Raw genomic sequence first — 14,819 nt, 5'->3', positions numbered from 1 at the left:
GGGAGGTGAGGCCTTAAGTAGTTGGAACTAAGGGAGAGAGTGACCCTTAGCTTGGATGCACAGATGAATAAGTACTGCAAGAGGCTGAGAGGTCTGCACTTAGTTACCTGGCATTCAAAGACGTTCTGCTTTGCCCGTGTAGACTCCAGCACAGGAAGGGTAGAGCTTGGATTCTAGTTTAGGACTGACTACAAGATCCACGCCTTAGCTATCCGGCTGTAACAAGGCAGACGATTCCGAGAATGTTTTCCTTCTCTGGGGCAGGAGTTTATGTCCATGTCATAGCAGGAGCTGAGAACTGAGTGACCCCTGTTAATAATTAAGGGGCCCGACGACTTGGTCTCTCATTCTGAGTGAACAGAATGGGGAAGGAGGTTATTCCTAGTAATCATCTGATGAACGGAACGCCATACCTGACTCTGACAAAACAGCCCCCAACGCTTCTGGCTGCACCTGCTCCTTTGCTGGTTTTATTTATCTGAGAAAGGCTAGGAAATGTGATTCCCCAAGTTCGCCTTAATAGGTAGCAGAGCCGACAGGGAGCCATGCCCATCCCTGGTTCCCCAACCGTGGCCACTGAAGTCACTTCACCGCTCTGTCCCATTTGGGGTACCTGGAAAATTGGGAGGTTGAATAGGACTGAAGAAGAATCATGAGGCTAGAGCAGTGCAGTGGAATTTAAGGAGGAACTGTAAAGAATGTTCCTAGTCCAGCTGTGAGTCAGGAAGAAGGGTATTATTAGCTCATCAGCACCGGGAGTGGGGAAGATGGAGGGGGAGGACAGCAGTGGAGCCTGGGAGCTGGGGCTCTCAGGTGAGCTCCCAGGTGGGAAATGGAGCTGGTGTACACTGTCCGGCTGTAGTCAGACCTACTGATGCTGGATGGTCATCAAGATGTGGGAATCTCAGAACTGCAGGAAGGGAAGGATGAGTATTTGAGAACTACCCTCTAAAGGCCATGGTCACAGGGCTCTGCATGGTCCGCTCTCTGCAGGGGACCCAGGAGTGACAATGGTTAACAGCCCAGTGAGGGAGAATTCTGAGGCTCATTTTACAGGTAGGGATTGCCCCGGGGCCTTACCGCTCCTCTACGGCCAGATAAGGTTCCAAGCCTCATCTTTTGGCGCTAATGCTATGTTGCTGGACCATGCATGCCATTCAGGGCTCATTTAACCAGTTTCCCCTGCAGAGTCCTAGAAATTCCCATGTGAATCCTCATTCACTTGCTCTTCCAGCTCTTCAGTTATCCCATCGGCAGCTGTTAAGCGCTTGGTAGGTTCAAAGCACTTGAAAATTTCCTAAATCCCAAGTACTGTGTTGTGTTCACTTCCCAGTTCCAAGGAGAGCAGAGCCCTTTTCTCCTCACAGGGATTAGAAGCTAGTTTCTCCCCGTGCATCCACATAGGCCCTCCTGGAGATCTGGAGACATCGGCCCAAATACCATATCTTGCCCTCGTCAAAGGTATTTCTATAAACACCTGCTCGATAGTGTATGGCTGAGCTGGAGGGTGGCTTTGCTTTGCAGAGTCACAGTGAGCGTTGGCAGCAATAAAGGATAGAAGGCACCCATGCGTGAACTAGGCTTTCCTGCGTGGCTCAAGTCCACCTGTAATTCTCAGGTGAAATTGCCCCGAGCGACCAGAAGCTGATTGGCAGGCTTCTGGCTTCATTTCTGAACCTCTTTCTATTCATGTCTTTGCACTAATTTTCCTTTTTTTTTCTGCTTCTAATCATAATTCTATATCTGCTTCTAACCTCACATTGAGCTAGAAACTCTTGATTCTCCTCCTATTCACCTGAGGAAGTGATGTCCTCTTTGCTTGGCATTTGTAGATCTTACCATTGAGTTCATAGAGGCCCTCTGCCTCCCAAATGCTCCCCTGGTCTTTCATTCACTGAAATTGCCCTCTTTCTTGGACACCAAGCCTCGGTTTTCATCTTTTCACCACTGAAACGTCTCATCTGCTTTCTCCCCTCCCTTCCCTCTCCTCCCCCCCGCCCCACTTTGGATCATCCTTCAGAGCTTTTGAACTTAGTCTACTGCTTCTGATCTGAAATTCTCCATTTCTCTCAAAGCCTTCGTTCCCCTTCATCTCTGACCCCTTTGCTTGGTCACCGGCTGGAAGGGAAGTCACTTCCCCCTGAAGCACTTCCTGTCTTCACTGGCCTCCTTTATCAGAATGTGCTGAGTACCTGTGGGCTGCACAGGCCCGGACAGCAGGTTAAGTCTGATGGGTGGCAGGCTCGGAAACAGATCCTTGCAAAGGTACCACAGTAAATGCCTGCAGGAGAACACGGGGAGACTGACGGCCAGGGAGGAAGTGACTGACGCACTGATTGGTCACAGGCGGTTTTTGAACTGGGTTTTGAAAAGTGGAAGGAAGTTTCCAGGGAAAGGAGTGAGGCAAAAGCATCCCAGAAGCAAGGAGCAACAGGTGTGAAATGGCACCTGGGGAACGAACGTCGGCGCTCAGAGGTGCTGCGGGAAGTGAAGGAGGTAGGAGGGACTGGGTGATGGAGGGAGAGCCTTAAATGCCTTGCCAAGAATTCTGAAGGCCATGGAGGAGGAGTGAAGGGCTTTGAGGAGAACCCTAAGAGTCAGATGTAGAAAGTTCACCTGAACTAAAGAGGAGGCACTGCCTGTGAGCAGCTGCAGCAGGGAACAGACGAGATTATTGCGATAGTACAGGCAAGAGCAGAGGAGGGCGTTTAAGAAGTGGGTTAGAAGGCGGGCAGGGTAGTAAGGATGCTGAGGTCACATTGACGTGACTTAGTGACTGGTTGGGTATTGGGAGCAATGGTAGGTTTCTGAACAAGGCGACCGGATGGAGACTGATGCCATTAACTTGAAGGAGCAAACAGGTGGGGGTGGGGGGACAGGGGAGGGAGGGGAGGCAGGAGGGCATGCCCACGTGCTGGGTGCGACGTTCTGGGTACGGTGCTGTATGGACGTTTCCCTCTGTGTTGCAGCCCTGGCAGGTGGTCTCCAGGTCACAGTGCCCGACAAGAAGAAGGTGGCCATGCTCTTCCAGCCCACGCTGCTCCGCTGCCACTTCTCCACGTCCTCCCGTCAGCCCGCCGTCGTGCAGTGGAAGTTCAAGTCCTACTGCCAGGATCGCATGGGGGAGTCCCTGGGCATGGCCTCTCCCCGGGCCCAGTCTCTCAGCAAGAGAAACCTGGAGTGGGACCCCTACCTGGACTGCTTAGACAGCAGGAGGACCGTTCGAGTGGTCGCTTCAAAACAGGGCTCGACCGTCACCCTGGGAGACTTCTACAGGGGCAGAGAGGTCACCATCGTCCACGGTAATCAAGCGTCTGCTTTGAATTAGGGTGGGAGGGACCTTAGTTCCAGTCTCCCATGACCCAGGGATGCTGGCCTCGCAGCCCCTCAGCCCCTCAAGACTGATTTTCTGGGACACGGTAGCAGCAAGAACCCCATTGACTTGCTTTAATGGGCTCGTGGGGGGAGCATGTGACAGCCAGAGCAGATGGAGCTGAGCTTGGGGAGCGTCCTTCCTGCCCTGCCCTCCAGTTGGAGGGCCTTGCTGTCAGAACCGAAATTAAATAGGTTCTAGCAAAAGGACTGCCTCAGTCAGACACCTTGACGTCAGTCTACAGGGCCCTTCCTGACTCAGAAAGCAGACTCCTCCCTGGGGGAAGGGATGCCCGCCTGCGGGGTCCTGAGCCAGGGGGCTGCCATGCCCACGCCCTACATGGTTTTCTCTCTCTTCCACCCTTGCTCCTGCTCCCTACAGCTTTGGACAAGAAAGGGGCCTAAGAGTCTGATTTGATCTGTTGGGTTATTTGCATTTTGAAGAACTGCTGTGAAGCCAGCTCCTTTGCAGTAGTCCAGGTAATTCTAGAATGTACCTGGCTCTCGGGTCCTCTGCGCCCGCTTGGTTGCTTGGTCTTCTGTTCCTGGCCCCAACCTGGAACAAGACCGATTCTGCAGGGGCTCCCGGTCTCTGGCCTAAGGGACACTGGGTCTTTATTTAAGTCAAACACCTTGTCAGCCACCATCCAGGTAGACAGGACACTGCGGACACGCCCCAAGGGCCCCCTCAGCCCCATGTTGTTTATTGCTCTTCTCAGAGGCCAGGTGTAGGATTGGGTTCTTCTTTCTGTGATAACAGATGCAGACCTTCAAATTGGAAAACTCATGTGGGGAGACAGTGGACTCTATTACTGTATCATCACCACCCCCGATGACCTGGAGGGCAAAAACGAGGACTCGGTGGAGCTGCTGGTGTTGGGTGAGTGGAGACGTGAGCATCTTAGCTGCTGACCAGTGCCTCTTCTCGGTCCTCGCCCCTGCACACGGCCCTTATCCTCTACACCCTGACAAAGCCGGCATTTCTCCCATCTCATTTCTTGGTGGCTATGGCCCACTACTTAGCGATGTCCTGAATGTTTCTTTTGCTCTGTTAGGGTTTTTTTTTTTTTCTTTTCCTTCCTTTCATTTGCATCATTAACCCAGCTTTCTCTCGCTCCAAGCTTTACTTATCTTTATATGCTAACCGTGAAGGAACCGCCTGAGGCCCCTGAAGAGGGTAGAGACCCAGGAGAGCTGGGAAATCACTGGTGAGTCAGGACCTCTGAGAATCAGGTATCCCTTCCCATTCATTAGCTCCACTTAGGACAATTACAGGAGAGATGGCTGAGAACTGGAGAGTTTAATGCTGAATGGTGCCATTGCGAAGAGCTTCTGGGGAATGTGGCAGCATTTAATTGGAAGGCAAATTTCTTGAGACCTAAAAGTGTCTGAGTTCTTCTCAAAGCAAATACATATCTAATCCTTATTAATAGCAATTTCTCCATAAATGCCAATTCATTACTTTGGGTTACTGTTTCTCTTTTGTGGACTGGAGGGATGTCAGTGGGGTGACCGCCTATGAACTTAAAATTGAGCACATATTTCATGCTCTATAAGTGTTGGTTGAACAAGGGAATTGGAATAAAACATAGGAATTAAAAAGAGAAACTACATGAATTGTAGGGAAAAAGGTAAACACTCGATACCAGTTTTTAAAAGAAATTATGTTTTTTGTAGCTTTCAAGAAACCACGTGAAAACAATTTGAGGGAATATTTAAGGTTTAAAGGCAAATGAGGTTATAGGTTAATTTTCACCCTCCCTGGGAAACTCAGTCCCCAGGGAAAACTTGAATTGGCTACTTAGGATTTCGTTTCACTCAACCATGACTGTGATTTTGGCAAATCAATGGTTCTGCTGCCTAATTTTTTTTTTTAATATATTTTATTGATTTTTTTTTTTTATATTTTATTGATTTTTTACAGAGAGGAAGGGAGAGGGATAGAGAGTTAGAAACATCAATGAGAGAGAAACATCGATCAGCTGCCTCCTGCACACCCCCTACTGGGGATGTGCCCGCAACCAAGGTACATGCCCTTGACCGGAATCGAACCCGGGACCCTTCAGTCCGCAGGCCGACGCTCTATCCACTGAGCCAAACCGGTTTCGGCATGCTGCCTTAATTTTATAACTTACAGAATGGATGAAGTAATAATTATTAACAATCAACTCTTTATTATGAATAATCAACCCTTATTGGAGGGTTGACTTAATTCAAGTACATATACCTTGGGCCAGTGCATCGTACAGCCACACTGCTGTGGTCCGGGAAGGAATGGGAGCCGATTGGAAAGGAAATAAAGGCATGAACAGCTTCTGTAGATTTTGTAAAAGGTCCCAGGGAAACCAGATGGGGGTCGGCTGGGTTTTGGTGACTCAGAAGGAGGAAGAGATAAATGTCTGCATAATCACACACCACTAGCGGCCAGGTCAGAAACAAGGGGCTCGGTGAGCCTGCAGGTAGCTGACTGGGCGGTTATCTGGCCAGTGCCGCCTCGTAGGGAAGTGGATGCCTGTGCAGGGGAAGCGGCCAGGTAGAAACCACTCTCAGTAGTCCGGCCCCGGTTCCACGCGTGGAGAAGGAGAGAGGCAGTGCTGTGTAACCTGGGCAAAGATGCGGTCCCGGGATGAAAAGGTGGGGAAAGGAATGCTCAGATGGAAAAAGTCGCCCACGATGGGCAAAAAGATGGAGAGCAGAAATCAGTGCTACTTAAAGCGAAGCAGAAAGGAAAACAGGGGCCCTAGCCGGTTTGGCTCAGTGGATAGAGTGTTGGCCTGCAGACTGAAGGGTCCAGGGTTTGATTCCCATCAAGGGCCCATGCCAGGGTTGTGGGCTCAATCCCCAGTAGGGGTCGTGCAGGAAGCAGCCAATCAGTGATACTCTCTCATCATTGATGATTCCATGTCTTTCTTTCTCTCCCTTCCTCTCTGAAATCAATAAAACCACACACACACACACACACACACACACACACACACACACACACACTGGGGAGGCCACAACCCAGCCCATCACAGCAGAGGTGGCATGTCTCGCAATTCCACTGTGTTCCACAGGAATTAGAAGCATGCAGGCCCAATACATTTGCCATGTAAACTTTCTAGGGCAACTCTAGATGTGTAGTTATCTAAAGGGGTTACTTTGACATCTACAGGAATATTCTGGGTGCCGTAAAGGACTGTATTTACTTTCCAAATGCAAAATTCTGAGTATTCGTGCCTTCACTCCCTTTATAATAGAGTTTTTCAAAATACTGTCAGTTTCTAGAAGCCCGGTTATTTGGTTGTTGTACCCTGCAGGCCCATCTGTTAGGTGTTCTTTTCAGGTGAGACCAGGAGAGCATCCTGATTTGTGAGGTCGGCCTCGAGGAGCTGAAGGCCTCAGTGGGAAGGTGACAGGTCCACAATCTGCTTATTTCAGTCCCTTGAGCCACCGGCTCGGGCACTGAACTTGACATGAGGAGGGGTTGGAGGACCTGGCCCAGGGGAAGAGGACGTGGAATAGGAGCCTGGGATGTGTCTCCAGAGAGACTGGAAGCTTGCTCTGTGGCCGGATAAAATGAGAGCCAGGAGTGGACGTCACAGGCTGGGGAGTGCGTTTCCGTGGAGAGCAGGAGCTGCTGACAGCTGGAGACATGGGAAGACGGACAGTCTTCTCCGGAGCAGTGACTGCCATGTCCTTAAGGGGTTGGAAACTTTCTTATGAGTTACATCAAGCTTTTACGCTTAGGAAACAGTGCTTAACTAAGTTACTTCTGAGCTTTATTTCAATTCTAAAATCTCACATTAAAATGTAGATGAACGTGAGTGATGCGACTACCTTGAGAAATGACCTCACGGAAATTCGTGGCAGAGACAAAAGGGTTACAGGATGGTTATAAGGACACGCAGGGTGATGCTCGTTCACAAAGAAGCCAGGGAGGATAAAGTGTGACCTTCTGCAGATTGGCCAGGGCTAACAGGGGTGATCCCACCAGAATGAGAAGACTCTTGATGGCGATTGAAGGAGCTGAAATGTTAGCTCTTCTTAGAGTTGATCACAAAATGGGCAGCAGAAAACTGGTTGGAATTTCAGAGGACCCATCAGTAAAGACGGGCAAATTAGAGCAAAGATCAGAAGAATTGAGTTTTCTGTTTATACTCACAAAGGTGAACATGGAGAAGTGGCTGGAGCAAGATTGTGAAGTGTCTTATACGTGGGACTGAGAAGTTTGAACTTCATCTTGAAGACCATGGGAGCCGTTGAAGAAACTTTAGCAGAAGAATGAAACTAGATCGCAGGGTGGGAGTATTGATTAGCAGCAGGGTAGACAATGCACTGGGGACGATGTGCTGGGAGAGGGGTCAGTCAGGGGGCTGCTGGAGAGCACAGAGGGCTGGATTGACAAAAGACAGCGTAGAAACATTTCTGAGGTCACTGGGACTCCTAGTTCGCTGGGTAGCCAACTGCTCCACCAACTCAGAGAGAGGACACAGGGTGGAGAGCAGGTTGGGGGCAGAAGAATGATTTTGGTTCTCGATGTGTTGAATATGAGAGGCCTGTGGGGCACCCAGGCCGTGTCCCAATTAGAAATATAGGCCTGGAACTCAGTGGAGAAGCAAGGATGAGAGACAATAGATTAGAGAACCAGGAGTGATAGAACCATGAAAGAATAGATGAGTCAGCCAGGAAGATTATATAAAGTGAAGAGGGCCGAGGACGGAACCCATCAGGCATATGTCCTACTTTCACTTCAGGAGAGTGGTAGCATGGCCACTGCCCATGGGTAGCATGGCCACTGCTTGATTTCCCCACAACGCGGGGAGCTCTCCAGCAGCGTGGGCCGCGGGTCTGCAGAGGCGCGGACCACTCTCGTCTGTGTTTGCATCTGCGCTGCCTGACAGAGGGTCTGCAGTAAGGAAGCTTGAGGACATGTTTTTTTCCTCAAATGGTAAATGGGCAGAATCTGTAATTAATACTTACTTTGTTCCTCTTAAATGTTGGTCAGCGCTGAGCATTTATTTGTTGATTGATAGAGTGTCAATACAACAAACATCTACAGTCTCCAGAGAGAACATGCTTTAATCTCCTTAGTCCTAATTTTCCAGCTGGGTATTTACATTATTACTCGTGGTCGATCCATCGGGGACTGTGGTGGAAAGCAACAGAATTACATGCTGGGGAGCAGAAAGGAATTCATTGGAAGGAAATTGCAAGGAAGACAGGAAAGTCAGTTTCTAAAAAGGATAGTAGTATATTAGGGTAACGCTTGTTAACTTCTGTAAAAGCAATGCCCAAATCTCAATGACTTACCACCATGGAAGTTGGTTACTTCATCTGGTCATAGATGAGGGTAGGAGGCTCACCCGATCGCTCCCTTCCAGGTGGTGGTATAAGGGGTCTGGCTGCTCCATTGTTCAACTCTGCTTCATGGAAGACCTTTGGTCCCAGCCGCACAGAAAGATAGAATGAGGCAGGTTGGATGGGACTTTTTAGAGACCAGGTCTGGGTCACTTCTGCTTTGTATGTGCCCAGGAAGAGAGTTAGATTGTGTAGATGAACAGCCTAATCCCTGCCCTGCCAGAGATGCCCCGGGGTCTGTGTAGCAGGAATTGGTAGGCAATGTGTTTAGGGTTCCATAGCCAGAAAAAATCAGTTCAACTGTTGTATTTTCTGCTCTTGCATTTTCCCACCCAAGAATCAGTCTCAGGAGGGAGTCCCGTTGGCTCGGTTTGGACAGGAGTCCACGGCTTAGCCTTGGGTGATCAGGGGCTCCTGGGTGGCTAGTCTCTCAAGATATCAAAGAGAATTGATTTCCCAAGTACACTTTGGAGCACGATTACAAAAGAGAAAGACAGAACATGAGATGCCCCCAAAGCAATATGTGTGCACCAAAGTGACGCCATCACTGCGTCTATTGTTACTGTTAATGTACACCGGTAATAATGTGTAGTTCATAAAACTCTCCTATGATAACCTTGTCAGGTAGGAGAGCAGGCATTATCGTCCTCATTGCCCAAGTGAAGGACTTCATGTTCATTATCCTGGTGCACAGACACCCACGCGCGTTGGTTCCTAGCCCCACCTCTTCCCACACGGGCCCAACCTGTCCATCTTAAGCGGCTGTAAAACGTGGCTGCTGCTTGAGGCCCAGGAAACGAGTTTTACTTGTGCCAGGTTGGCTTTGGAGTTTCATTTCATTTCTTAGTAAAACTGCCCTTAACCACTGACCGAGGCCCTCACGTCCAAGGCGTAGTTGTTTTGTCCAGGCGGCCCCGCCCCACTGCGCCTGGGTCTCCTTTCCCCAAACGTCCGAAGCATCTACAATCTCTACGGGTACTCCTTTCGGAGGTTTCAGAGATGTCCGAGGACAAGTAAGTGACTCGGGAAATGAGAGGACCTCTGTGACGACAACTGAGCCCCTTGCATATCTCTCTGATGCTTGAGAAGGCAAAGCTGTTCTGGAGTCGGATATGCTCATGGTGTTTGGGTGCCTCGAGTCGACACTGGCAAGTATCTTAGAAATGGTTAGACAGATGTTTGGGGTTGTGGGGCTGGACCTGCCCAGTCCCGAAATGTGGGAGTGTCCAGAAGTCCGCCACCCGGGATTAGACCTGGGTGTGGGGTCGCTGGCAAGGACAGGCCGTCTGGGACCTGGACCCCGGCCACTGCTGGGGCAGGAACAAAGCCCCGGGCAGCCCCAGCTGGCAGGAAAGGACTCCTCTGGTCAGGAAGGTGCCAGCGGGGAGGCTGTTATTTAAAAATCTAAAAGCAGCTCGCTTCGCTCTGCCCCGCTTCTGTGCACAATGTGAGGGCCTGGCCTCTTCCTTCTGATACCCCATGTGGCCGCTTGTTTTCTAAGGGCCTTCAAGCAGAAAAAGGAGGGAAAGGGCAGGGCAGAAATAGGGCGGGATGCATATTCGTGCCTGTGGCCGAGAACAGAACAGTAGGCCATGAACCAGGGAGTGTTTAGATGGAAGCTAAAGAAGACTTTCCCATGGGAAATGGCAGTTTTTGGAAACTGGTGAGTGAGGGGAAGCATAGGCGCTGTCCCTGTGGTGAGGGGAGGCAAGCTCTCTCGCCCAGGGTCTGAGTGAGCACGGCCAAGATGGGGTTCAGAGCCCTTCCTATGCCCGTGGCTTCATCTCAAAGTCCACAGTTTGCAGAATTAATCCTCCACGCACCTGTGACGCCTCAGACACTGCTGTCTTGTTCTGTGTTAATGCTGTTGTTGTTGTGGGGAAAATGATGGTTTCTTGGAAAATTTTCAAACCGAGTAGAAAAGTACAAAAGGAGAAAATATCTCCTGAACTTTGGCCACGCAGAGCTGACAGGCTGTTCTCCAGAGTCCCGCTGCCTGGGCAGCCCTAGTCTAGGACTGCGTCCAAGGGTGTTCCCCGCGTCAGGCCTGGCCGTGGCAGTGTGGGGCGGGCCAGAGGGCCTCCTCCTGCCAGTGTGGGGGCCAGAGAGCCTCCTCCTGCCAGTGTGGGGGTCAGAGGGCCTCCTCCTGCCAGTGTGGGGGTCAGAGGGCCTCCTCCTGCCAGTGTGGGGGTCAGAGGGCCTCCTCCTGCCAGTGTGGGGGTCAGAGGGCCTCCTCCTGCCAGTGTGGACCAGGTCAGAGAGCCGCTCCTCCTGCCAGCTGCTCCCACACAGGCTCCCTCCAGCAGGTTCGGCTTCCCGGACTTGAACCCCTCCTACCTCGGGTGGAGTATAAAGTACTTTTCTCCAGAGTTTCAGCAAAAGTCCTGTTGCTGGGGGTGGGCCACTGTTTCCAAAAGAAGAAGAGAATGCCAGGCAGGCAGAAGCAAACACTGCCAACTGCCAACCTGCCCGCAGGTTGTGGATTCATCGGCTTCCGCGTCTTCACTGGCCAAATGCAGTGCTACTCCAGGGGGCAGGTTTGCTCCGGCAGGTCCTGGTGAGGAGGTGCTAAGTTGGGGTTCACTCTGCTCCTGCTTCCTTCCCCCTCCCCGTCCTTTCCCAGGTGAAAGGCATATACCACCTAGGAACAGGTGTGTGTGAACTTTTTAAAATATATATTTTTAATCCTCACCTGAGGATATGTTTATTGGTTTTAGAGAGAGAGGAAGGGAGGGGAGAGAGAGAGAGAGAGAGAGAGAGAGGAAGGGAGGAGAGAGAGAGAGAGAAACATGGATTGCTTGCCTCTCATCTGTGCCCTGACCCAGGGCTCAAACCCTCTACCTAGGTGTGTGCCTGACTGGGAAGCCATCCTGCAACCTTGTTGGTGCAGGGACAACGCTCCGGCCAGCAGAGCCACCGGGTCGGGGCCAGGGGTTGTTTTAGGGATTAAAAAGTTTCTGTGTGTTTGTTAGTGACCATTAACACACACTATTATATTAGCTTCAAGTGGACAGCATAGTGATTAGACATTTATGTGCCTTATGCGGTGACCACCCCGTCAGTCTGTACTCGTCTGGCTCCGTATGTCACTATTAAGTTACTACAATAGTAACTCAGGCTGTGCAGAGATCCCAGCACTCACCCAGGGTCTGTGCCTACACTTGACCCCCCCCCCCCCCAGGACATTCCTCTGGCTCTTTAGAAAGGTTACTTGTTGCCAAGGCTCCCCTCCCCGCTCCCGGCCTCTTTGCGTGCCCAGCGGCTCCTAACTGAGGAGATTTGCCAATTAAAAGGGCTGCAGCTCCCAAGTTCCCATGGCAACAGCCTCCTTGGAGGTCTTTTTGGCCTGCTCAAACTTTGATCTGAGAGTGGCTGTCTGGCTTCTCTGGAAGGTTTACAAACAGAAAGAGGGAAAAGGAATTGGAGGGGAAGAAAGAAAAAGCTCCTCCTGCAGAAGGGAGCTGGCGCTAATTACAGCCACACTCTAGGTGTAAATCTGGGGGTGACGCCTGTGGAACACCCTCGGATTTGGGCTGAGCCCACATTTTCATTTGTCGAATCAGCTGTCCTTCAGACAGTGGCCCCACACGCAAGACCCAAAGCGGAGTTGATTCTGGAGGCGGTGGAAGCGCCCTTTCTGTCCTCAGTAGACACTGGAGCCTTCAGATTTCTGGAGGAGCTGAGACAACTGTCTGGCTCCCTGACTGGAGAGAGAGAAGACTAAAGAGGAGTGACCTTCAGCCTCAGCCCTTGCCCTTTCTCCCAGCCCGCTGCCCCATGCTGCCTTCCGCCCTGAGCTCACTAGGTGCCTCTGTTGGTCTTGGTTTTGAGATGAACCAGGAAAATGGGTTGAAGGGATGGAGGAGAAGGAAGAGCTGGGAAAGTTAGCCAGGTGTCAGTCAACCAAAACCTGATTCTGGCTCATGATTGTCAACAAGCCTCCCCTGCGGTCGGAGTGCAGTGGGGCCGTGGAGCCTCCAAGACCCCTGGCAGGCCTCTCTCTCTTTGCAGGAGGTGGGGGGTCGGGGGGGTGGGGGAGGGCGGTCTCAGACTCTCCTGTATCCTTGCCACCTTGCTCTTGGGTAGGTACCATGGAGTGCAGTCAGTTTTGCTTCAAATGTGATTTTTATCAAAATTATTATTTAAATGTAATCAGTATTTTTGCATACTAAGTGCCTAGCACAGTGAGGATTCAAAATGACAATATATGACACAGTCTCGTCTCTATAAAAAATCACTGTCTTTTGGTAAAGATAAAAATTATATACTTGAAGCGATTAGAGAACAACTCAAGAAAAGATTAAAACTGTATTTGATATTAAATATCCAGGCTATTGATGCTCAGGAGGGGCTTCTTTGCCCCAGGAGACATTGGGCAATGTCTGGAAACGTTGGTTGACACACACGTGGGGTGCTAGAGTCTAAGGAGGCTGTTCCAATCCTGCATGCACAGGACAGACAGCCTCCTACACCCTGCATGCGCGGGACAGACAGCCTCCTACACCCAGCATGCATGGGACAGACAGCCTCCTACACCCAGCAAAGAAGATCCGGCCGTAAGTGTCAATAGCCAGGTTGCAAAATCCTGATCTGACCACAGGTCAGTCTGGGGACTGGAGAAGGTCACTGCCAAGAGCATGGCTGTGGGGTCATAGTCCCTGGACTCGGTGCACCAGTGGAGCTTGGACAGGCCAGTGTTGCTGCGCCTGATGTCCTTATCTGTAAAAGCGGAGGAGGAGGAATAAAACTTCCTGGAAAAACTGTTGTCAGGATTAAATGGCACATGATCAGAACCAGTAGTATGGGTTCCCTTCCACCCTGCCATCCCCGCATCTCTTTGCCAGCCTGTCACCCCTGGTCTGAGGGACTCTGCAGGGAATCCTTCGTTGTGGGACTCCTGCTAGGGGGCCGGTTTTCCTCTAGCCCGTTCCACAGACAGACTTTGAGCCACTGTGACTTGGCAGTCCTATTTCTAACAGCCACGTTTTCGCGGTGACATCTGTGCAGTGCCCTGCGGAGGTGACCTCTGCAGCCCTGTGGGAACCTCCTGCCAGTGGGCTTTTGGTTGCTGTTTTGGTTGCCCCGATTCTCAGTGGATGGCCCTTAGTTAATGACAGGGTGTTGACTACCTATGCAAGGATTAGGAGCCACCGGGCCCTTGATGAAGTCTGGAAGGCTTTGGGGAGCACCTAGGGCTCTGATGAGAATATGTGTGGTCCTGGAAAGTCTAGATAGGGTGACCTTATAATTTATGGTCCAAGCTAAGAGACTCCTAGAGTGAGGAGAGCCTGCTAATCTATGTCAGGACAACAAGGCATAAACTGAGGAGGCAAAGTGGCAAGAGGGTCACACCATCTTTAGAGATGACCCCCCTGAAGGTCCTCCTCTCCATTGACAAGAAGTGAAGTTCCAGAGGAGCTGGGGGCAACCTGGTGTCAGCTCAGCTGCACCTGGGAGCCCTGGCTGTAGCTGGCATTTCATTCATGAGGACCTACTATGTGCATATCTCCAAGCAAAGGGCCCATACAACAAATGGTGGTTTGCATAATATCTTCTAACTGAAAAATTGGCGCTAAGATTTCCTCAGGGTAAGGGAGTTCCATTAGGCTCTTCCAGTCCAGGGTTGTTAAAGAGAACAAAGCAGGTCTTGGAGGCCGGGGTTGGCCCCGCCCCAGCCCCAGCCCCAGGCCTTGCTGCAGTGTGCTCCCTGCCCCCCACCACACCCACTCCCACCCTCTTCCACAGCCTCCTTCCAGCTCACTTGTTGCTCTTGGAGGTGGGAGGAAACTGGCCTTCAATTAGTGCGCATTCTTCCAGCCCTGGTTGCCAGTTGCTGTGGTGACAGGGGTGGGGGTTGGGGGGGGGGCGGGGAGCAGCTGGGTTTGCAGCCAGCCTCATTGTAGTTGGTGGAAAGGCTGCAGGCCTGTGCCTGTGCGCGGGAGAAGGGGGTGTCACGGGAGAATCGGCTCAGCCCTGCATAGAAAGAATGGCAGCCCTTGGAAGCCGGTCAGGAGACAGTCATCCCATTTTTCTCCAAAGCCAGCTGCCGCTGTTCAAGTGCGCAGGGTTGCGTTCACACGGAGAGGGGCTGGCCTGGGAGAGGGCAG

The 14,819-nt window shown here is 51.2% G+C and overlaps 1 protein-coding gene across 3 annotated transcripts in view; it reads left to right on the top strand.

Annotated features, from left to right (window-relative positions):
• Window positions 1-14,819, top strand: part of ILDR2 (immunoglobulin like domain containing receptor 2) — a 56,627-nt gene that overhangs the window by 10,066 nt on the left and 31,742 nt on the right. For all 3 annotated transcript variants that reach the window (XM_080647297.1, XM_080647295.1, XM_080647296.1), the window contains exons 2-3: window positions 2,970-3,302; window positions 4,133-4,252. In XM_080647297.1, the coding sequence (XP_080503423.1) occupies window positions 2,970-3,302; window positions 4,133-4,252 (453 nt within the window). The remainder of the gene's footprint in view (window positions 1-2,969; window positions 3,303-4,132; window positions 4,253-14,819) is intronic.

Source organism: Plecotus auritus, assembly GCF_963455305.1.
Source record: "Plecotus auritus genome assembly, chromosome: 12".
Classification (NCBI taxonomy): Eukaryota; Metazoa; Chordata; class Mammalia; order Chiroptera; family Vespertilionidae; genus Plecotus; species Plecotus auritus.
Note: the sequence above shows the minus strand (reverse complement) of the source record. Positions and strands in the feature narration are given on the sequence as shown.